The sequence below is a fragment of the Tympanuchus pallidicinctus genome, unplaced genomic scaffold, assembly GCF_026119805.1.
Source record: "Tympanuchus pallidicinctus isolate F22 unplaced genomic scaffold, pur_lepc_1.0 scaffold57, whole genome shotgun sequence".
Taxonomy (NCBI): Eukaryota; Metazoa; Chordata; class Aves; order Galliformes; family Phasianidae; genus Tympanuchus; species Tympanuchus pallidicinctus.
The window spans coordinates 161,440-185,143 of NW_026294777.1; the positions used below are offsets into that span (position 1 = coordinate 161,440).

Sequence of the window (23,704 nt, forward strand, 5' to 3'; positions counted from 1 at the left end):
TGGTGGCGGTCGGTGTGGCGGCGGTGGGGTGGGCTGGGTACTGTGGGGACTGTGTCACCTGGGGAGGTTTTGGGTTCCCTGCTTCTCACTGCCTTGTGCTCAGTGGAGAGAGCTCAGCGCTGTGCCGTTGGGGAAAGGAGGCTGGAGTGAAGGAGGGGTTGGTCTCCATGCGCAGGGAATGGGGATGGGAGGGGAGGGGATGGGCTCAGGGTGCAGCGGGGAGGGTTGGAATTGGGAACAACCTGTGCTGCAAAGAGCTGTCAGCACTGCACAGCTGCCCAGGGCAGCGGGGAGCCCCCATCCCTGGGGGTGTTCAGTGAACACAGGGATGTGGCACTCGGTGGGATGGGTTCAGGTTGGACTGGGGATCTCAGAGCTCTTTCCCAGTCTCAGCGATTCCGTGCTACTTGCAGCAGGTATGGGGCCATCCTGCGGTCTGTGCAGCCCTGTCTCCATGGGGCAGTGCTGGCTACCAGCTGGGTCAGGCTGGGCTGTGGCCTCACTGCACTCCATGGGATTTGGGCTGCACTGCTGAGGGGCTGTGCTGCTCCACAGGGGCACAGAGGTGCACGCTGAGATGCAGTTGGATGTGCAGGAACCTAAAGCTCAGCTTTACTTGTCCTTGGGCTGTGCCAACTCTGTGTGCTGTGTTCGTGCCCAGCTGTGCCCAGCAGTGCTGTGGGAGGTGTGAGGCAGCAGCTGGCTGTTCTGATTATGGTGGGGCAAGCACTGGGCTCTGCTCCTCTCAGCTGCATCCTTGCATGCATCTGGCCTTGGAGCTGTGTGTGTGGGGCCGGTTCTGGGCTCTGTCTTATAGGGTGGGAGGAAGTTCTAGGCACACAGCTCCATCCGTTTGTCCCTATGGGTGCAACCTGCAGCAGGCAGCACCTGGCTATGGGATCCGGGACCCCACGAGGTGCACAGGGCTCTGCACGTGCTGCTGAGAGCGTGCAGCCGCAGTTACCAAGGTGACCGTGTTAAGTGATGTTCCTATGGCTACGTGGCTACGCACCGCTGGTGCCGGAGTTACTGTGTGGGGGTGCAGAGCCCCCTGTTGTGGTGTTCCTGAGTGAGGCTGCTCTCATTGCAGCCATCCCCCCCATTCCACCACTTTCCTGGTGCTGGGTGGTTCTCGGTGCTGGGTTGCCCCAGGTAAGGGGCTCTGCACACCCGGAGGGCCCAGGGCTGCTCCCTGTGCCTGGCAGGGAATTGGACACTCCTTTGGGATGGGCTCAGTATCTGCGTGGGAAAGGGGCTCCTGGGGTTCCCACTATGGCATCCCTGGATCCCTGTGTGAGCCCTGCCTGCTCTCTTGAGCTGCCCACCTGGCACAGAGAGCCCTTAGGTCCTGGATGCATCCTTGGGCAGTCAGTCCAGCACAGTATGGCCAATGGCACCAATTCTGAGCATGTGCTGTGCCGTGTAAAGAAAGGGCAGCCAGGGAGGAAGGATTGTGGTCCTGACATAGCAGGGGCTGTAGGGCAGGATTACCCCAACCCTGAAGGTGCTCAAAGCCAGGCTGGGGGGAGCCCTGGGCAGACGAGCTGGTGGGGGCACATAGCCCATAGCAGGGCATGGAATCAGATGATCAAATGGCTTGAGAGAAGCCCTGAGAAAGATTTTTGGGTGTCAGTGGACGAAAGACACAACGTGAGCTGGCAGTGTGTGCTGGCAGCCCAGAAGGCTGAGCAGATCATGGGCTGCACCAAGAGAAGTGTGACCAGCAGGTTGGGTCACGCGTGGTTCTATGATCCTACAGCCTGTAAGGTTCCTTCCAGCAGCAGCCATTCTGTGATTCTGTGATCTCCTCACAAGGGGGTGAACTTGGGGAGATGAATCAGAGAGGAAATATCTGGGAGGAGGTTCTCCACCCTGAGTGGAACCCAGAGGCGAAGGGATGAGACCAGGATGCTCCCAGCCCCAAACTGCCTGAGGTGCAGCTGCTCTTGTGCCAGTCCTGGACCTGTTCAGACAGGGTGGGGAAGCAGCCAGAGCACAAGCAGCAGCTCCAGGGGTCTGTGGCACAAGCCTGGATTTCGGAGGCCGTACAGAGATGTGGACAGAGGGCTTTCTGCCTTTCTGTGGGCAGGTGGCAGGGGACAGCAGGACGGCTGGCTGGGAAACAAGGTGCCTGCTGCTCCAGGGCTGTGCCAGAGGGATCCCCGGCAAACTGCACTGCAGTGCACTTTGGCCACCTGCACAGCTCTGAGCTGGGGCTGTTCAGGGTTCCCTGCTCCCTCTGCTAAGCACTGGAGCACAGGAGAGCCCGGTGTTGCTGGGTGTGCTTTCATACAGTGCTGGGTGCTGCTCCTCCTGCTGCCCCCGGTTGGGGGTCTGCACCGCACCGCTGTCACCTTGAGAAGGACAGCACTGGAGCCGTGGGCTCCCAAATGCTGCAGGAATGGCCTTTACCCCTCCGCCCATCCCCAGTGACCCAGTAACCCTGGCAGGCAGAGAGAGGGAAAATCTATTGGCAGCAGAATTACCCATGGAGCCTGGAGGACGCTGTGGCCACCGCAGGCTGATTGGCGAGCCAGCCCCTCTCCCTCTCCTGTTTCCCCTCTCTCCTCATTTGCTCTGTGGGGCTGTGAGTGCGCTGCTGTGTTCCCACCACCCAGCCAGGCACAACGTTTTGCTCAGCCCGTCTCTGTCCTATGTTCCTGGGTGAAGGAGATGCTGAGAGCTCTCCTGGATGTGCCGTCATCCCTCTGCTGGGTGCAAGCAGAGAGCAGCCCTGACAGTCGAGGGCTGGAGGGGCTGTGATGGTGCTGAGCTCTGTGCTACCCCCTCTGATGTGGTGGTGGGAGCCTGGCTGAGCTGGCTGCCCTGCTTTGTATCGCAGCATGAGCCACAAATCATAGAATGGCCTGGATTGAAAAGGAACACAATGACCATCTGGTTCCAACCCCCTGCTGTGTGCAGGTCGCCAACCAGCAGCCCAGGCTGCCCAGAGCCACATCCAGCCTGGCCTTGAATGCTTGCAGGGATAGGGCAGCCACAACCTCCTTTGGGCAACCAGTGCCTCACCGCCCTCTGTGTGGAAAACTGTGCAAGCTGCCTGCCTGCAAGGCAAGGAGCAGACACCCAGACAGCTGCTGGGACAAATTGCTCACACAATGCCTGTCCTGCACCTCAGCACGGGGTGGGCATGGACACAGCATGGCCCGAGGATGGGGCTGCATGCAGAGCCTGCACACACTGGTGCCTTAATCACCTCTGGAGGATGATGGGCTGTGCTGGTGCAGGCAGGGGCTGAGTGAGCAGCCCACGTTGGGATGCAGGAGCCTCGGCAGCCTCATGGCACACCGAGCTCTCAGCCCCACGCTGGGGTTAAGCGGTGCCATCCCCCCCTGCCCCCATCCCCCCCGGTGAAGGCCAAGCCTTCCGCAGCGCCCACAGCCATCGACCGAGCTCCAGCTGCAGCTGCAGCCGCCCCTGGTAAATCAGTAACTGGTGTGTGTGTGAGCCAGGCACTGCGTGTCCCATGGGCATCGCCAGCCAAGCGCGAGCGGAGGCTCCCCGGTCCTTTGAGGTGAGGCCTGAGTCCCTGCGGACGCATAGAGGGGGGGGGGGGGGGGGGCTCAAGGTGACCCTGGGGTCCCCTGGACCAGGGGAGAATAGGGGTGACGAGGAGTTTGCACAGCATCTGCACACAGTGCTGGGTTTTGTGCTGCTGTTGGGAGCCGGGCGGCTGCTGGAGCAGGGGCTGGTTGCTGGCTCCGGAGGGGTGAGCATTGCCTGGGGCTCTGAGTCTGCAGCATGGGGCTGATGGGGCAGGTTGGGGGGATCAGGGGGTCTGTCACCTCATGCTGGTGCAAGTGGTGGCTGTGCTTCCCTGTCCTGGTGCAGATCGTGGCTGTGCTGCCCTTCGTGTTGCAGATAATGGCTGTGCTGCCCCATCCTGGTGCAGATAATGGCTGTGCTGCCCCGTCCTGGTGCAGATAATGGCTGTTCTGCCCCATCCTGGTGCAGATAATGGCTGTGCTGCCCCATCCTGGTGCAGATAATGGCTGTGCTGCCCCGTCCTGGTGCTGGTGGAGGCTCTACTGCCCTGTCCTGGTGCAGATAATGGCTGTTCTGCCCCATCCTGGTGCAGGTGGTGGCTGTGCTGCTCCATCCTGGTGCAGATAATGGCTGTGCTGCCCCATCCTGGTGCAGATAATGGCTGTTCTGCCCCGTCCTGGTGCAGATAATGGCTGTGCTGCCCCATCCTGGTGCAGATAATGGCTGTGCTGCCCATCCTGGTGCAAATAATGGCAGTTCTGCCCCATCCTGGTGCAGATAATGGCTGTGCTGCCCCGTCCTGGTGCAGGTGGTGGCTGTGCTGCCCCATCCTGGTGCAGATAATGGCTGTGCTGCCCATCCTGGTGCAGATAATGGCTGTGCTGCCCCGTCCTGGTGCAGATAATGGCTGTGCTGCCCCATCCTGGTGCAAGTGGAGGCTCTACTGCCCTGTCCTGGTGCAGATAATGGCTGTGCTGCCCCGTCCTGGTGAAGGTGGTGGCTGTGCTGCCCCATCCCCAGAGCAGCTCTCTGAGTGCTGCCCTGGAGGAGCTGGGTGCAACTTCAACTTGTTGACCCTTCCAGCAGCAGCTCTACCCCAGGGCATGGGGACACTTCTTTGTACCCACCTGGCAGCGATCCCCTGGCATCACCCTGAGCTTCCCCTTGGTTCTTCTTGCAGTGCTGCTGCCCCTACCCACACCCCTCAGTGCTGCACAAGGAGCTCTGGAGCACCGGGACGGGGTGCAGCTCATGTCCTGCAGGAGATGTGTGGCCATGGGGCAGAGCTGGGGCACACACATCTCCTGCAGAGCAGCAAAGCCAGGTCCTGCTGCTGCCACCTCCCCCAGGAATGCAGCACCTGTGCTGGAGTGCAGCCACCTGCATTCTCCTGTGACCTGCCCTGGCACCGGCGTGCCATGAGATGTCTGCCTGCTCTCAAAGGAGCTCCCTTTTGCTCCCACGTTGTACTTGTAAGCTTTCCCTTGGCCTGGAAACATTGCTGCTGCTGCTGTGGAGCTTCCAGCTGCTATTATCCTTGTTTCCTCTCCTCTGCTCCACAGCAGAATGTTTGCAAGACCGCTGCTCGCACCAGAGCTGAGCGCTCCCTGTGATGTGCATGGGGATGGTGTGGGTTTGAAGCCCAGCAAGCTACAGAAGCCATGCAAGGCTCTCCTTTGGAGCTCTGCTTCATTCCCTGCGTGTGCCCAGAGCAGCCCCAGGGCTGCAGCCCCAGTCAGAGCAGAGCTCTGCTGTGCAGGAGGACACTGCAGCAGCTGCTCAGGCTGCAGAGTGAAGTTGGAGTGTGGGTCTGAGTGCTGCCTGTGATGCTCATGCAAACAAAGGAGGGGAGAGGATCTGTGCCGGCCGCCAGATAATGCTGTCACGTGGATAGGGGAAACTAGCCGTGAATGTGTGGGCTAGAAATTAGGCCATCGTGCTCCATCATATCAGACAAGGATCTGAAACAGCTTTCCAGGAAGAGGAAAGAGGATGAGAGGAGGCCCAGAGAACAGAGTTTGGAAAAATGGCTGCAGAAGTGGCCCCTGGCTGCAGCAGCCCTGGCTTGAGGACAGGGAGAGCAGCCCTGTGACCCCACTGTGGAGTTGGGCTTTCACCCCATGCCGGAAACCCTACCTCCCACTTTGCCTTTCCTGCCCTTCCATGCCCTGGGCTGCTTGTTTTCTTCAAGCCCTTTCCTCATGCACTGCTCTGGGTCCCATTGCCATGGGTCCCAGCACCATAGGTCCCATCACCCTTCTTCCCACCACCCTGAGTCCCATCATCTGGATCCCATCACCCTTAATCCCACTGGCCTGGATCCCACCACCCTGGGTTCCATCACCCTTCTTTCCACCACCCTGTGGGTCCAATCACCCTGGGTCCCATCACTCTGGATCCTGCTGCCCTGGGTCCCATCACCCTTCTTCCCACCACCCTGGGTCTCACCACCCCGTGTTCCATCACCCTGGGGCCCATCACCCATCTTTCCCACCACCCTTGGTCCCATCACCCTTCTTCCCATCACCCTTAATCCCATCACTCATCATTCCACCACCCTGTGGGTCCAATCACCTTGGCTCCCATCGCTCTGGATCCTGCTGCCCTGGATCCCATCACCCTTCTTCCCACTACCCTGGGTCCCATCATTCTGGATCCCATCACCCTAAATCCCACTGGCCTGGATCCCACCACCCTGGGTCCCATCACCCTTCTTCCCACCACCCTGGGTCCCACTACCCTGTGTTCCATCACTCTGGGTCCCATCACCCTGGGTTCCATCACCCTTCTTCCCACTACTCCGTGGGTCCAATCACCCTGGGTCCCATCACTCTGGATCCTGCTGCCCTGGGTCTCATCACCCTTCTTCCCACCACCCTGGGTCCCATCATCTGGATCCCATCACCCTGGGTCCATCACCATGGGTCCCACCACCCTTCTTCCCACCACCCTGGGTCCCACTACCCTGATTTCCATCACTCTGGATCCCATCACCACCCTTGGATCCCACTATTCTGGATCCCACCACCAATAGGTCCCATCACCCTTCTTCCCACCACCCTGGGTCCCGTCATTCTGGATCCCATCACCCTAAATCCCACTGGCCTGGATCCCACCACCCAGGATTCCATCACCCTTCTTTCCACCACCCTGTGGGTCCAATCACCCTGGGTCCCATCGCTCTGGATTCCATCACCCTAAATCCCACTGGCCTGGATCCCACCACCCTGGGTCTCAACACCCTTCTTCCCACCACCCTGGGTCTCACCAGCCTGGATTCCATCACCCTGGGGCCCATCACCCATCTTTCCACCACCCTTGGTCCCATCACCCTTCTTCCCATCACCCTTAATCCCATCACTCATCATTCCACCACCCTGTGGGTCCAATCACCCTGGGTCCCATTGCTCTGGATCCTGCTGCCCTGGATCCCATCACCCTTCTTCCCACCACCCTGGGTCCCATCATTCTGGATCCCATCACCCTAAATCCCACTGGCCTGGATCCCACCACCCTGGGGCCCATCACCCTTCTTCCCACCACCCTGGGTCTCACCAGCCTGGATTCCATCACCCTGGGGCCCATCACCCATCATTCCACCACCCTGGGTCCTATCATCCTTCTTCCCACCACCCTGGGTCCCATCACTCATCATTCCACCACCCCATGGGTCCAATCACCCTGGCTCCCATCGCTCTGGATCCTGCTGCCCTGGATCCCATCACCCTTCTTCCCACTACCCTGGGTCCCATCATTCTGGATCCCATCACCCTAAATCCCACTGGCCTGGATCCCACCACCCTGGGTTCCATCACCCTTCTTCCCCCACCCGGGGTCTCAACACCCTGGGTTCCATCACCCTGGGGCCCATCACCCATCATTCCACCACCCTGGGTCCTATCATCTTTCTTCCCACCACCCTGGGTCCCATCACTCATCATTCCACCACCCTTTGGGTCCAATCATCCTGGCTCCCATCGCTCTGGATCCTGCTGCCCTGGATCCCATCACCCTTCTTCCCACCACCCTGGGTCCCACTACCCTGATTTCCATCACTCTGGATCCCATCACCACCCTTGGATCCCACTATTCTGGATCCCACCACCCTTCGACACGGTCAGTGGGCACTGTGGGGTCAGGTTGGCTGATCTTAGAGGTCTTGTCCAACTGGAATGATTCCACGATTCAATGATCCAATGACATTGGGAGTGATGAAGAGAGGCTGTAATTAGGGGACAGGAGAGGTGGCTGCAGCAGCCCTGCACAGCCTGTCATCGCAGTGGGTGTCGGGGTGTCCCAATGAGTGGCTCTATGTGGGCTGTCACCTCGCTGCCACCCAAACCCCACTGCTGAGCAGTGATTTCCTTTGGCAGAAGCATTACTGATCTGTTCCTGTCACTATAAAATCTTCCTGAAAGATTTTATAGCTCTCTTTGATGGCTTTTCATCCATTTGTCCCGGCGTTAGGATAAGACTCATTGGATTATAATTTCTGAGATTTTGAGTCTTTTTTCAAGATAAGTGATTTTTTTTTTTTCCTTCAGCAGAGAAGTTGATTTAATAAGAGAAAATGAATGTGAATGACTCTGCAAGTCTGTAATAGAGTTGGGGGGGGGGGGGATGCGTTTTTTCCAATCACTCGGATCTGAAACATTATTGGGAGCTAATGAGGTAGCAGAAGATTTGAGACTTGGGGGGGGGGGGGGTGAAGCCAGAATATTACAGCCAATTACCATCTGGAGCGTTTAATTTCTCCCCGTGGTGAAATAACGAGGCAGGAAAAAAAAAGAAAAAAAGAAAAAAAAGAAAAGGAAAGAAAATCATTGAACAGCAAGGACGGAACGGAGCGGAGAGGAGCAGATGTGGCACCGCTGATGTCCCCCTGCAGCCACGCGGCACAGCTCTCCCCTGTGTCATCTCCGGGCTTCCTTCCTTGTAGAAGCAGGACTTCCTGCTGCTCCTCAGCTTCTTTTGGGTTGGAAGAGCCCTGTAGGATCACTGAAGTTGGGAAAGAGCTCTGAGATCCCCAATCCGACCCCAACCCATCCCACTGCCCGCGTCCCCCCAGTGCCACATCCCTGTGCTCACTGAACACCCCCAGGGATGGGGGCTGCCCTGGGCAGCTGTGCAGTGCTGACGGCTCTTTGCAGCACAGGTTGTTCCCAATTCCAACCCAGCCCTCCCCGTTGCACCCTGAGCCCATCCTCTCTCACCCCATTGCTTCTCCCTGGGAGCAGAGGCTGACCCTGCATGCGGAGCTGCTGGTGCCCGGAGCATCGCAGCTCTGGGTTTCTCCTCCCGGCCTCCAGTCATTCCTGCACCAAATGCAGCCTCAACTGCTGACTCCCTGCTCTGCTTCCCCTTTTTTTTTTGCCCTCTGCCCTTTGTTCCAAAGATATTTTTGCCTGCTCCCTTCCTGGCCGTTCGGACTCCATTGTCTCCTGAGCTGCCGGAGGTCTCAGCTGGGCTCACAGTGACTCACGGCCATTCCATCCGCTTCCTCCCCTCTCCAACCCCACCTCATCCCCTGACTCACAGCCCAGAGCCCGGCCTGTTCTCTACAGCCCTCACCTTTGCTGCTGATGAGCTGCAGAGCCTTGGTCCCAGAGCCACGATCTCTCAGCCCTGCTGAGCTCTCCAAAGCAGCTCCCACGTGCCTTTACCCAGAGCCTGGCAGACCCTGCGCTGTGCATGGCGACCTCCCATTGCTCCCATCCCCTCTGTCTGCCCCACTGACTGCCCTGCAGGGAGCAATTCCCACACCCCAGGAGAGGCCCTGCTGCACAGGCAGCCCCACTGGGACATTTTGGGGTTTCTGTGCTGCTGGGCACGAGCATAAACTCGCACCTTAGAGCCGGTTTATGCTTGGGGGTGACTGAAACTGATGTCACTGTGCTCCCATCCAGAGCCGTGTTGGGGATGAGGGCAGCTTGTACTGCAGGGAAGCTGCTGAGCCACAGCTCTCCAGCACTGCTGTGAAGGTGTGGGTGGCAGGAGCCCAGAGATGGGGCCAGTTGCTCCTGACGTGTTCTCATTCATCACCCCTGACCCAGCATCTCAGTTTTGGGGCTGGTGCTGCTCTCATGCTCCAGAACCCCTCGGGCTCCTGCTGTATCCCAGGGCTCTGGGTCCCCGGGTGCAGCCTCTCTGTTTCCATCTCTGTTGCTGTGGATGCTTGGAGCTGATGAAGTTCCAGAGGGGAGTGCTGGGGGCCAGGCTGCTCGCAGAGCAGGGCTCTGGCTGGGGTGGGAGGGCTGGAGGAAGCACCATTACTCATTTCCTGGACAGATCCAGGCCGTACCGTAAATCTCTCAGCTCTCAGTGGTTTGGGGGCTATTTCTGTTTGAGGATTGTCATCTAGATTAAAGCCTTGAATCCCAGCCAGCCACGGACCGGACGCAGCCCCATGCACAGTCCTGCAGGGCTCAGCCTTCATCCATCTGCTGTTGGCAGGGCAGCCCCCATTCCTGCCCGGGGGTGAGGACCTGACTGCCAGGAGCTCTCCCTGACAGGAGAACGGGCAGAAATAGCAGCCCATGATGTGGCTGCTTGCATCTGTGCTCCACGTGTGGGAGCTGACGGCAGCCGTGCTGCCAGCAGAGCCTGGAGGTGGCAGCTCCCACTGGGGCAGATCTGTCTGTCCCCAAAGCTGGGTGCTGCTGTGCGCTGTTGTCCAAATTTGGGTGCGTGTTGGTTGGTGTGCATGGCCTCGTCCCAGCACTGACAGCCTCAGGGAGCTCACAGCGTGCAGCGCTTGGGCACCCACAGGAGGAACAGTTTGTGGGGCAGGAACCGAGGCTGTGTTGTAACACAAGGCAAAGTGCTGAGCCCTGCTTGTTCTGCTGGTATCCAGCCTCCTTCATGGGGATCCCCTTCAAGGGGGATGGACTCCTGGACTCCCCTCCAGGAGTGATGGTGTGGGGGTGGAGATGGAAAACCAGCGTTGCAGATGGGGCAGAAACCGTGGTGGTGGTGTGGGGATGGGAAGGGGCACACACGTGGGTGATGGCACGGAGAGAAGGAAGCTGATGGGCACAGGAGCAGAGCCTGGGATGTGCGCTCTGCCCCCAGCACTGTGCCCGGCCCCAATGCTCTGGGTGTCCCTGTGTCTGTGGTGGGGCTGCCTGCTCCCTGGGATGAGGAGGGGTCTCTTCTGAGTGCGAGTCACTGCCACGGGATCGATGCCCACCCTGGCACCTACACAGGATGGAGGTTGGCCCTTTGCTGGGAGGGGGCCATCAGTGGGGTCACAGAATCACAGAATGACAGAATGGCCCGGGTTGGAAGGGACTTCAAGGATCACAAAGCTCCAACCCCCCCCTGCAGGGCCACCAACCTCCACATGTCATAGCAGCCCAGGCTGCCCAGGGCCCCATCCAACCTGGCCTCCAACACCTCCAGGGACGAGGTGGGGCATCCCCAAAATGTCCTTGGGATGGGGATTCCCCTGTGGGGTGGGGACGGTCCTGCGCAAGACCCTGGGCTTGAAGATCCCCATTGGGGGTGTCCCTGTGAGATCCCTGCCATGGGGTGTAGGGGTGCCCCCACAACGATTCCTGCTTTGCGGGGTCGGGTTCCTCACGGAGAGACCCAAAATGAGAATCCCTCTGTATAGCGGGGGGGGGGGGACGGGAGGGGGTTGGGGTCTCTGCGTGAGGGTCGCCCGTGTGCCGGGGGGGGGGGGAGAAGAGGGGGTCCCACCGGGGATGCACGGCGCGGTCCCCACTCACCGCCTGTCTCCCTCAGGGCCCCCGGGGGGGCTGTGAGCGCGGCCCCCGGTGCCGGTGCCGGTGCCGGCCGCCCCGCCGCGCCGCACGGAGCATGCCTCTGAGCCCCGCCGGCAGCAAACATGAGAGCCCGGAGTCGCCGCCACCAGAGCCGCCGCCGCCACCGGAGCGACAGCCCCGAGCCTCCGCCGGGGAGCCGGGCTCCGGCCTGCGGGAGGAGACGCGCCTGGACCCGATCCGCGGCCCCGCCGGGCCCCGCTCCCCCAAGCTGGCGGCCCCGGCGCGCATGGAGGAGCCCGCGCCCGGCGCCATCGTCGTCCGCATCGGCATCCCCGACCTCCAGCAGACGGTGAGTGCGCGCCCGGCCACGACCCGCACTGCACCGCATCGCTCCCAGCCCCGCACCGCGTCGCACCGCTGCCGGCCCCGACCCACACTGCGCCTGACCCCGCACCGCCGCGCACCGCACCCGTCCCCGACCCCCCTCTCCGACGCTGCCCGGCAAACTTCGCTGTGCCGCGGCCGCGTACGGGGCCGGCAGGACGGCTTTCGGTGCTGCTGCGCTGCCGGTGCTGCTGCGTTCTCCCGCTCCCCACCTCCCCGCTCCCGCTGCTCGCGGAGCCGCGCAGGGACGCACAGGGCTGCGGCGAACCCTTTCCCCGCTGCGCTCCGGGGCCGGCAGCGCACCGCCAGCTGCCCGGGAAGGGGGCACGGGGCTGGAGGAGGGGAGGGGGCACAGCTCCGACGCCGGCTGTGCCGCGGGTACCGGGCTGGTGCTGCGGTGTTGCGGCGTTGGGGATGGTGATGGATGGTGCGGGGTGCCCCTGTGCGGGGACGGCAGTGCGGCAGGAGGAATGGACGCGTGTCACCGGACCGGAGCTGAGGTGGCAGCGGGCATCGAGCTGTGCGCCATGGGGAGCTGAGACAGAGCGGGTGGTGCTGAGGGCGCGGGGAGAAGCGGGTGCTCGGGGGAAGCTGTGGTCAGGGCAGAAGGATTGCAGTCACGGTGGATCTAATGAGGGCGCAGTGCTGGGGCAGCAGCTCGCCTGGTGGGGGCAGGAGGGGCTGCGCTGCCTCTGGATCGGATGGGTGCCGCGCTGCTCCTCTGCAGCCCGTAGCAATGACCTCGGGGACCGGCTTTCAGCTCCCCTTGCCAGCCCCGCCACACCGGCTCCTCCTCCCTCGGCCCCGTTCCCTTGCCCACAAACTGAGGCGTGGAGGACCCGGTCCCCATCCTGCTGCAACCCTGCTGTGTGACACAGCGTGGTACGGGGTCTGGGGAGGGGGACAGCCATAAGGATCTTGCGTGGTGTCCATCTCTCTGCCTCCCTGTTCTCTGGGCACTGTCTGCACCCCACTCCTGCTTGGTGTGTTGGGGAGTGTGCTGGGTGCTGGGGTCAGCCTGCTGATGGGGCTGGTGTGATTTTGGGGTCGGTGTGGTGCTGGGGTCAGCGCTGGGGTCAGCCTGGTGCCGAGGTCGGTGTGGTGCTGGGATCAGCCTGGTGCTGTGCCATCCTCCCACCCCTCTCTCCCTGCAATCCTGTGCTGCATCCAGGGCTGGGGTGAGGTGAGGCAACGTGGCTGTCCCAGACTCAAGCCCCCGAGCTGTGGGGGCAGCGGGCTGTGCCATGCAAAGCCGAGCATCTTGGCGTGCATGAAGTGGGCTTTCCCATCCCATATCTCACTTCCCTGTCGATGCCTCTCCAAGAGCTGATGAAACATTTCTGAGCTGTGTTTTGGGAGCCAGAAGAGCTGGAGCCTCTGGGGAGCTGCGATGCTGAGGACGTTGCTCTGTGCGATGGGGATGTGGAGCAGGGCTGCGGATGGGAGCACGGCATGCTGGCATCTCGGCTCCAGCGTGGCGGCGGGACCGGCCCTCGAGTTTGCAAGTCGAGCTTCCCGGCTCTCCTAGGGTTGTCTCCAAGGCTCTTTTAGGTTCCTTTGCAACTCTCCATCACTTCTTTTGTGCAGCTGAAAGCCTTTGAATTCACCGTTAGTGGGCTCCATTGTTAGGAGCGCATCTCCACCGCGGGAGGCGACCTCGCGTCGGGGAGGGCACGCTTTTCAGGCAATCGGCGCTTTGCGTCCTAACGGCAGGTCGGCGCCTCGGGTTAAACACTCTGAGCGGCCTGCAGTGGGGAGCGGTGTGGGATGAGAGGTGAAGCTGCTCTGCAACCGTGCAGGAGCTGGAGAGTGGCCCCAGGGGGACGGGAGGGATAGGAGGGATAGGAGGGACTGCAAGGCGGTTTCCAACTGCAGACACAGCTGCAGAGAGCAGGTGGGGATGCGGCAGGGGGATGCAGGACTGAAAGCGGAGGGGCTGCACTGGGATGGAGAGGCTCAGTGACCAAAAGGAGAGCCCTCTTCATGCTTTGCAGAAGGAACCGGGGCATTCCCCAGCTTCACAACCAAGCAGCAAACCCCTCGGGTTGCTGATTACAGGCTGTGAACGATCCCTTTGTGAAGGGCAGGATGCGTGGGGCTGTGGGCACGGGATGCCCTGCAGGGGTCGGGGTGGAGGTGGGGTGGCAGAGGGCAGTGCTCAGCGCTGCTCCTCCACGGCGCAGCATCTGGGACTGCGGTGAGGAGCCATGCAGTGCCTGCAGCTGTGTGTGCTGCAGAGAGCTCCTGTGGCCTGCAAGGCTTTCTGCTCAGCCGGGTGTTTTCGCAGCACCCTACATTTCCCGTCCCCGTTCCGTTCTCTTCCCACAAGGGTTTTGCAAAGCATTTCCTCGCTCTGGATCACAGAGTGCTGAGGTATCGCCCAGAAGCTGCTGTGAGGGTGGGCACTCTGCTGAGACCCCCCGAGGCTGAATGGAGCTGGGGCAGCTCGCACCCATGGCCTGACAGCAGGTAGAAGGGCAGTTAGTGCAGGAGCTCATGCTGCAGCACGGCCCGTGGGCTGCGTGGCAGCTGGGGAAGCCCCAGAGGAGCCAGATTGCCTGCATCCTGTGGAAGGATGTCCTGCAGTGATGCATCCTTCCTGCACTGGGGTCTGTGCTGGGGGGGGGGGGGTCCTGCCTGCGTGAGGCTGCGGGGGGCCTGGGGTGTCCCTGTGCTGGGGGATGGAGCCGCTCGTCCTCCTCTGTGGCTTCATGAAGGTTCTGTGGTCCCTCTTCTCAATCTGGAGGCTTCAGGATAATATTTTCTGCCTTGTTATCGCCTTAATGCAAATGAGGAAAGAGCTTGAAAAACAGCGCACAGAACATTGATTCTTCTGCTAAGCCAAGGGAAACCGAGGAATAAATTTTCCTATTACAAAAGAGAGAGAGGCAAACTTTTTCCTGGACTCCTGCCCAGCCAGGGCTGAAGGTGAGAAGGAAGGCTGACGGAGAGGGGTTGTGTTGGGCCATTTTTGTGGGGTTTGGTGTGAATTCAGCGTGGCACAAGCACACGTAAGCGACTGCGGGATGCAGATGTGTCTGCAGCAGGGTGAGGTGGGGATGTGGTGGCTCCGAGCTGTGGCCAACAGATGCCACTGGGTTCCCACCACCCCTCTGAGCCCCCACTGCCCAACTGAGCCTCCCACCATCTGACTGAGCCATCTGCCTCCAGATAAGCCGTCCTCCACCCAACTGAGCCCCCAACAACCAACTGAGCTGCCCACCACCCTTCTGAGCCGCCGCATCCCAACGGAGCCCCCACCGCCCCATTGAGCCTCCAGCTTCCCAACGGAACCCCCTCCACCCATCTGAGCTCCCACCACCCAATTGAGCCATCCGCCCCCCAGCTGAGCCTCCCACTGCCCAGCTGAGCCCCCAACACTCCTCTGAGCATCCCCCATCTCTCCACTGGGTCACCGTCACCCCACTGAGCCCCCCTACCACTCCTCTGAGCCACCACCACCACCCCACTGAGCAACCACATCCCAACTGAGCCTCCCACTGAGCCCCCACCACCCCAATGAGCCCCCACCACCCCATTGAGCCCCCACCACCTCACTGAACCACCACTCCCCCACTGAGCAACCACGTCCCAAGTGAGCCTCCTGCTTTTCAACTGAGCCCCCTCCCACCCAGCAGAGCCCCCCACCACCCAACTGAGCCTCCTGCTGCCCATTGGCAGCATGGGGCCATGCAGTGCTGCCTGTGCCTCGGTGCCATCCTGTGGGGTGGGCTGGGGGTCTGCGTGCACCTTTATGGCTGGGGTCCGGATGCTGCAGTGGGGCTGTGTGATTGAGGGACCTTGGGGCTGATCAGGTTGTTTGCAAGAAGGAGTTGTTCTGTCTGCAAGTAGAAGGGCTTTTTTGTAGAGTACGCTGTCTGATGCTCTGCTTCCTAAAAGACAGAGGAGTGGTGGGGACTGTAGGAAATACCTATGGGCACATCAGAGCCAAGAGTGCCACTGCTGTTTGCTGTGTGCCATGGTGACTGCACAGCACAGGCCTTGGGTATGAGGCTGACGCAGCCAGCTGTGGGTGCCACCCTGGTGCTGGTGTGGGTGCCTTAAAATCAGAGTTGTGGAACGGTTTGGGTTGGAAGGGACCTTCAAAGGCCGTCTGGTCCCACGTGAGGAGGGACCCCTACAACTCCATCAGTGCTCAGAGCCCCATCCCCTGAGCATGGGTGTCTGCAGGGATGGGCAGCAGCACCTCTCTGTTGCAACCTCATCGCCCTCAGCATGAATCGTAGAATGGCCTGGGTTGAAAAGGCCCACTGTGCTCATCTGGTTCCAAGCCCCTGCTGTGTGCAGGTCGCCAACCAGCAGCCCAGGCTGCCCAGAGCCACATCCAGCCTGGCCTCCAATGCCTGCAGGGATGGAGCATCCACAGCCTCCTTGGGCAACCTGTGCCAGTGCCTCACCGCCCTCTGCATGAAAAACTCCCTCCTCATATCCAACAGAACCTCCCCTGTCTCAGCTGTGGGGGAAGACCTTGCCCCTTATGTCCAGTCTCAATCTCCCCTCTTTCCCCCTTGCCCCTCATTTCCCCTTGTCCTATCACACAGACTCCACCAAGAAGGGCAGAACCGCTGAGCTCGTAGCAGAAATCGGGATGAAAAGGATGAATGAAACCATCCTTTGTGCACGTGGGGAGCAGAAAATCCAGCAGTGGAAATGGTAGTGAAAACCTGCCGGTGTGCCTGTGTGCGTTGGGCGACTCCCAAGGCTGTGTTGCTCCGGGGGGGTGCTGGGTGCTGGTGGGGGGTGAGGAGTCCCTGCTCTCCCAGTCAGCTCTGTGCTCTGATGTCGGGCAGGTCTGCCCGCTTACAAACCCATGCAGGGGACCTTGGGCTCCTCAGCATCAGGATACAGCGGCTGCAGCGGGATCAAAGCAGGAGGAGGAGCTCCTGGAGCAGGCTGTGAGCTGCTGGCACACAGCAGCACGGGCACAGCGAGGAGGAGGGGATGAGGAGGGCTCTGCAGATCCTTTCCCATCGGTGGGGTTCTCCCTGCCTGCTGATCGCGGCTGCTCCTCCAGGCACGGCTGCTTTTGGCTGTGGGATGGGGCAGTGGGGATCCGGGATGAAATTATCCCAAACACCTACAAGATTTATGAGCTTATAATCTATTTTTGAAGGAGACACCAAGGTGCCCCAGCGGATTTCTTCTCTTTTTTTCCCCCCTCTGAAGTAGCAGTGACTGGCTGCTCCGCATCACTAAAACACAACTGAAAACAGATTGCCCAGGTCGTGCTTTGGGCGTCAGCCCCACACTCCATAGGCAGAATCAATCCTTGGGAAACACAAAGTGCCTCCGGAGGGCACTGCCCAAACCTGGTTTGTCCCATAGGGCAGCGATGTCCCTGCAGCCCCACGGCTGTCACACGGGGCAGCGAGGCACCGGCTCTGCGTTTCCATTGCGCTGGAAACAGGGAGCGCTTGTTCTGTGGGATCACAGCTCAGCATAGCACATAAAAAATGTATACACGAGATAAGAGGCTGCTGCAGACGAGTGGTGCTCAGGAAGCAGCCAACTCTCAGAGCTGGAGCTCATCAAAAAGCTCGGAAAATTCAGGAGGAGCAGCGGCGTTCGGTGATTGAGGCTCCGTCCTGAGATCTCTGAGGGCTTTTCTTCTCCATGAGTGCTGCTGGCTCTCTTTCCTTCCACTTTTAATCCATCTGAAAACCAGACCCAAGCATGCCTGTGGGGTTACAGTGATGTTCTTGGGCTCCATCAGCAGAGGGGTGGCAGCAGGGACAGGGAGGTGATTGTCCCCCTCTGCTCTGCCCAAATGAGGCCCCATCTGCAGCACTGCGTCCAGGGCTGGGGGTCCCAGTGCAAGAAAGACAGGGAGCTGTTGGAGAGGGTGCAGAGCAGCCACAAAGATGAGCAGGGGGCTGCAGCAGCTCCATGTAAAGCCAGGCTGAGGGAGCTGAGCTGTTCAGCATGGAGAAGAGAAGCTGGGGGTGAGCTGAGTGCAGCTGCAGGAGCTGAAGGGAGCCTGCAGACAGGAGGGGAGTCAACTCCTGGCAAGGGGAGATGGCAGCAGGACGAGGGGAAACGGCTGGAAGCTGAGGGAGGGCAGCTGGAGGTTGGATGTCAGGGGGAAGTTGTGTGCTGTGAGAGCGGGGAGGGGCTGGAACAGCTGCCCAGAGAGGCTGTGATGCCCCGTCCATCCCTGGAGGTGTTGGAGGCCAGGTTGGATGGGGCCCTGGGCAGCCTGGGCTGCTGCGAAATGCAGAAGTTGGTGGCCCTGCGTGTGGCTGCAGGGCTGCAGCTTTGTGAGCCTTGAGACCTCTTCCAACGTGGGCCATTCTGTGATTCTGTGGTTCTATGTTGTCCCCATAACAGTGGGGAGATGGCAGCATCCTGCAGGCTGTGAGCTGTGTGTGGGGCTGGGATGTGCCAGCTGTGCTCGGGGCATGGCACTGCGTGGTGCTGTGGTGGACGGATGGCACCGGCCGGGTGCTCATTTGCTATTTAAATCTACACCCACCCACACGGTGCTCTATTTTGATCCTAGCTTGCTGTCACAAAGTGGGGATAAAAAGTACAAAATCAGGTTCGAGTGCTGTAGCTTTTCCCTGGTCGTTTTTAAGCAAAGGATTGGAAAGGCCTTTGTGACCCAAGAAGGACAAATCCCGTCCTAAAAGGAGTGAGGGTTGGTCCTGCGTGTCCTGAGACCTCGCAGGAGCCCTTGCTGTGGTTTCCCTCACTGGGAAGGCAGCGAATGGCCTGGATGAGAGCGTGGCCACTGGTCCTCAAACATGTGGTGCCACCAACCCATCCCTAAACCCACAGTGCCACCAACCCAACCACGTGGTGCCACCATGGTGACACAACCATGCAGTGCCACCAACTCAACCCCAGCCACACAGTGTCACCACTCCAGCCCCAACCATGTGGTGATGGCAACCCAGCCCCAACCACAGGGTGCCACCAACCCAACCCCAACCACATGGTGCCACCAAACCAACCCAATTCAAATGAACCCAACCCAACCCCAACCACACAGTGCCACCAACCCAAACCCAACCATGTGGTACCACCAACCCAACCCAACCACACGGTGCCACCAAGCCAACCCCAACCACATGGTGCCACCAACTCAACCCAACCCAACCCAACCACATGGTGCCACCAACCCAACCCCAACCATGTGGTGATGCCAACCCAACCCCAACCACATGGTGCCACCAAACCAACCCAATTCAAATGAACCCAACCCAACCCCAACCACACAGTGCCACCAACCCAAACCCAACCATGTGGTGCCACCAACCCAACCCAACCACACGGTGCCACCAAGCCAACCCCAACCACATGGTGCCACCAACTCAACCCAACCCAACCCAACCACACAGTGCCACCAACCTAACCCCAACCATGTGGTGATGCCAACCCAACCCCAACCACACAGTGCCACCAACCCAACCCCAACCATGTGGTGCCACCAACTCAACCCAACCCAACCCAACCACATGGTGCCACCAACCCACCCCCAACCATGTGGTGATGCCAACCCAACCCCAACCACATGGTGCCACCAAACCAACCCAATTCAAATGAACCCAACCCAACCCCAACCACACAGTGCCACCAACCCAAACCCAACCATGTGGTACCACCAACCCAACCCAACCACACGGTGCCACCAAGCCAACCCCAACCACATGGTGCCACCAACTCAACCCAACCCAACCCAACCACATGGTGCCACCAACCCAACCCCAACCATGTGGTGATGCCAACCCAACCCCAACCATGTGGTGATGCCAACCCAACCCCAACCATGTGGTGATGCCAACCCAACCCCAACCATGTGGTGCCACCAACCCAACCCCAACCATGTGGTGTTGCCAACCCAACCCCAACCACATGGTGCCACCAAACCAACCCAATTCAACCGAACCCAACCCAACCCAACCACATGGTGCCAGCAACCCACTCCCAACCATGTGGTGTTGCCAAGCCAACCCCAGCCACACAGCATCACCAAGCCAACCTCAACCATGTGGTGATGCCAAGCCAACCACACAGTGCCACCAACCCAACCCTAAGCACATGGTGTTGACAATCCAACCCCAACCACACAGTGCCACCAACCCAACCCCAACCATGTGGTGCCACCAAGCCAACCCCAACCATGTGGTGCCACCAACCCAACCCCAACCACACAGCATCACCAAGCCAACCTCAACCATGTGGTGTTGCCAATCCAACCCCAACCACACGGTGCCACCAACCCAACCCAACTCAACCGAACACAACCCCAACCACATGGTGCCACCAAACCAACCCAATTCAAAAGAACCCAACCCAACCCCAACCACACAGTGCCACCAACCCAACCCCAACCATGTGGTGTTGCCAAGCCAACCCCAACCACACAGCATCACCAAGCCAACCTCAACCATGTGGTGATGCCAACCCGACCACACAGTGCCACCAACCCAATCCCAAACACATGATGCCACCACACCATCACCAACCATGCAGTGCCACCACAGCAGCCCCAACCATGAGGTGCCACCAACCCAACCCCAGCCACGTGGTTCCTCCATGCTGCTGTCTGGCCGTGTGGTGACACCATGCCAACCCCAGCTGCTTGTTTCTGCCCCACTCCCCTCATTCCTCTTCCAATGCCCCACAGCTCCTACAAGTTCCTGTTTCTGTGCTCTATCTCATCCACATAAGCAGTGCAAACAAGTGGAGGAATAAATCAGCAGAACATTCATGTTGCAAAGGGAGATTTGGAGGTCAGGAAATGACCTCCTGGATGGCCTAAACCAGCGCTCAAAGCTTTGATCCTTGGCCAGAGCATCTGCTTTCTGCTGTTGTAAAGATCTCTGCATGTCAATAGTTGTATTGGATTTCCAACCCTTTTATGGGAGAATCAAACCATTTATGCACATGCTTTGAGATGCTTTTTGATTACAAGCTGCACATTGTTTTTCCACAGGAGCCCAGCTTCTTTCAGATCAGATTAATTGTGCTCAATGAATGAGACAGCTGTTGGGCTTTTTTTTCATCATTCTTATTCAGTGTGCAGCCCCGTGCTTTGCTCACTGCACTCTGCTGAGCCCTGCACCAAACGTGGCACAGTTTAACGTCTCTTTGTAGCTGTTTTTTCTGGTGTTTATGTTCCTGACAGAAACAAGAACACATTCTGTTGGCATCTTCTGCCCAGAGCTGTGGCTGCTCCATCCCTGGAGGTGCCTGAGGCCATGGTTGGGGCCTGGGCAGGCTGAGCTGGGAGGCACCCAACCCACGGCAGGGGGTTGGAACAGAGTGAACCTTAAGGACCCATCCCAGGGGATGGATTAAAGTCCCTTTTTCTGCACATTCTTTGTAAATCTGGGGGATTTGGGGCTGCTTACCCAGTTCCAATGTATCCGGTATTGGGAGCGTAGAGCACTTGTGTTTAATTTGTTACTACTAAGAACTATTTTAAGGTGATAAATGAACATATTTTAGTGCCAATGCAAAGCCCACTTCGACTTGGTTGGAACTGCATTCTTGGGTTCTTGGGTTGGAACTACAAGATCCTTGAGGTCCCTTCCAACCCGGGTGATTCTGTGATTCTGTGATTCTGTGACTTGAATCATAAGGAAGAAAAGCTGCTCATCCTCTGTTCAGTACGAAAAATGCCTCTCTCTCTTTTCTAAATATTAGGATAAAATTAAAAATAATAAAAAAAAAGGAATGTCTATTTTACATGATGATTGCTTAACGAGAATTATCATAGGGTCATGGAATCACAGAGCCATAGAATGGCCTGGGTTGCAAAGGCCCCACTGTGCTCATCCAGTTCCAAGCCCCTGCTGTGTGCAGGTCGCCAACCAGCAGCCCAGGCTGCCCAGAGCCACATCCAGCCTGGCCTCCAATGCCTGCAGGGATGGGATGTCAGACCCCATCGTTTACCTCCAGATGTCTGGCAATGTGTGCTTTGGGTGCAGTGCATGAAGCCATGCAGACCATCTCCAGCACTCTCCAATGGCCCAACCGTTCCTTTGTGCTTTGCTCAGTGGGGAAGAAGGAGCAGAAGTGACTCCTGCCTCCTCCTGCCTGGTGTGCGACCTGCAGGTGCAGCACTACCAGAGCTGCTTCGTGGTGGAGGCAGGAGGAAGTTTCACCCTGACACCTACGTGTCCAAGCTCTAATTTTTTGTTATCAACATACTTGGTCTGTTGTTTTACTCTGACTTCCCGGTGGGCACAGCAATAAGGGCATCTAACACATCCACGTGAACCCAATATCGTTCCTTCCCATCAGGTTCCCTTCAGGGTCTTCAAAATCCTGGGACAGTGATGCTCCTGCAATTCCTGCTGGGCCCCAGGGCCAGCATTGTGTGATAGCAAGCAGGGCATCACTGCGACCTGACAGGAAGCAGGGAGCACCTGGAGGGCAGCCCTTGGGTTTATGCTGTGTGTTCCTGTGCCCATGCTCTGGAATTGTGTCTGTGTTTTTTGTTGTGCCTCTGCTCTCTGCCTCCCTGTGGCTCTTTGAGCCAACAGGCGGGAGCTGCAGAGCTTCTGGTGGAATGGATGGAGGAAAATGTGGTTGGATATGGGGAATAATTTCTTCTCCAAAGAGCCGTCAGCGCTGCACAGCTGCTCAGGGCAGAGGGGAGCCCCCATCCCTGGGGCTGTTCAGTGAGCACAGGGACGAGGCACTGGGGAGACGTGGGCAGTGGGCACAGTGGGGTGGGTTGGGATTGGACTGAGGGATCTCAGAGGTCTTTCCCAGATGTAATGAGTGTATGAAAACTTAGAGCAAGCAAGTGCATAAAGGATGCAGCAAACGTCCAAGCAAAGGCAGAAAGGATGCAGCAGGTTTAATGAAAGATGTAAAGGATGCAGCAGTTTTCCTTGTGCTGGGCTGTCATTTCTGTGGTCATCTGGAAGGTTCAGTCGTAGCTCTGTGCTGGGAGCAAATGTTTGCTCACACTCCAGGTGCTTGCAGAATGTGCTGAGTGCCCTGCCTGGTTCAGGTGAGGAACTGGGGAGCTGCACGTGTTTGTACCATTGAGCTGAAGGTTTATTGGAAAGAAGACTTGAGGGCTCCTTCCTGTGCTTAGAGGGCAAAGGGAACGTAATTGAGCCATGATTCTCTGGTAAGAAAGCGTGGGATCCAGTACGAGCAGCAGCACTGGAACTTTGTATTACAGCTATCTCCAGGGGAGATTATTTTTATTAAAATCTGAGTTGATGGAAAATTCGGAGATTAGCTTCATTCCGAATGGATGGATCTCTGTGGAGCCACCCGACAGTGGTTCCCTGCTGCCCCCCACTGCTGTGCTCTGCCTACAGTGCCAGGTGGACACCAGAGTGCTGAGGGTGCCCAGTGCTGATGTGCTGAGGGTGCCTGAAATGCTGAGAGTGGTTGGGCCCTGGAACGAGCTGCCCAGGGAGGTTGTGGATGCCCCGTCCTTGGCCGTGTTCAAGGCCAGGTTGGACGGGGTCCTGGGCAACCTGATCTGAATGTGGATGTTTGGTGGCCCTGCTGGGCAGGGGGGTTGGAACTACATGATCCTTGAGGTCCCTTCCAACCCGGGTGATTCTGTGATTCTGTGCCCAGTGCTGATGTGCTGAGGGCGCCTGGTACAGATGTGGCCTGGGAGGTGCAGCCCTGAGGACGCGGTCACTGCTCCTGCCCCACTCCCACCCCTGCCCCGGTGCTGGCAGAGCGCCTGCGGGACCTCAGGAGGAGCAGCCCTGACTTTTTAAAGCACGTCTGAAAACTTTCCTGATGCATTTTCCCACTCGGGGTTTTCCTTGGCTGCTGGCGGCTGCGCCTCTGCTCGTGGTTTCCTTCTGGGTTCATCTGAGCATACATGTGGAGCGAGCGCAGAGCTGTGGGTCTGCTGCCCATGGACAGCCCCCTGTCCAGCTCCCATCACCCAAGGGCAAGCTGCTCACTCTCAGATGGCACTTTTGCACCCCGTGGTGCCTCCAGCCCCCCCCCGGCTCCAAACCGCCCCGTGCAGCACAGTGGATGTGATGGCAGTGGGCAGAGTGGGGCAGGGGGTGATAACCACAGATCCGTAACGTTCCAACTTGGATTCACAGCATCTCCCCCAGCAGCTCATT

The 23,704-nt window shown here is 59.0% G+C and overlaps 1 protein-coding gene and 1 long non-coding RNA gene across 2 annotated transcripts in view; one reads left to right on the forward strand and one right to left on the reverse strand.

Moving 5' to 3' along the window:
* The first annotated feature begins 3,484 nt into the window (after positions 1 to 3,484).
* Positions 3,485 to 23,704, forward strand: part of SHANK3 (SH3 and multiple ankyrin repeat domains 3) — a 279,947-nt gene continuing 259,727 nt past the window's right edge. Inside the window, exons 1-2 of the mRNA XM_052705382.1 lie at positions 3,485 to 3,532; positions 11,251 to 11,580. Of these exons, the coding sequence (XP_052561342.1) occupies positions 3,485 to 3,532; positions 11,251 to 11,580 (378 nt within the window). The remainder of the gene's footprint in view (positions 3,533 to 11,250; positions 11,581 to 23,704) is intronic.
* On the reverse strand, positions 8,234 to 8,855 carry LOC128091969 (uncharacterized). Its single transcript, XR_008211559.1, has 2 exons — positions 8,718 to 8,855; positions 8,234 to 8,491 (listed from the first exon to the last, which is right to left on the reverse strand). It is a non-coding gene; the product is annotated as an uncharacterized LOC128091969 (long non-coding RNA).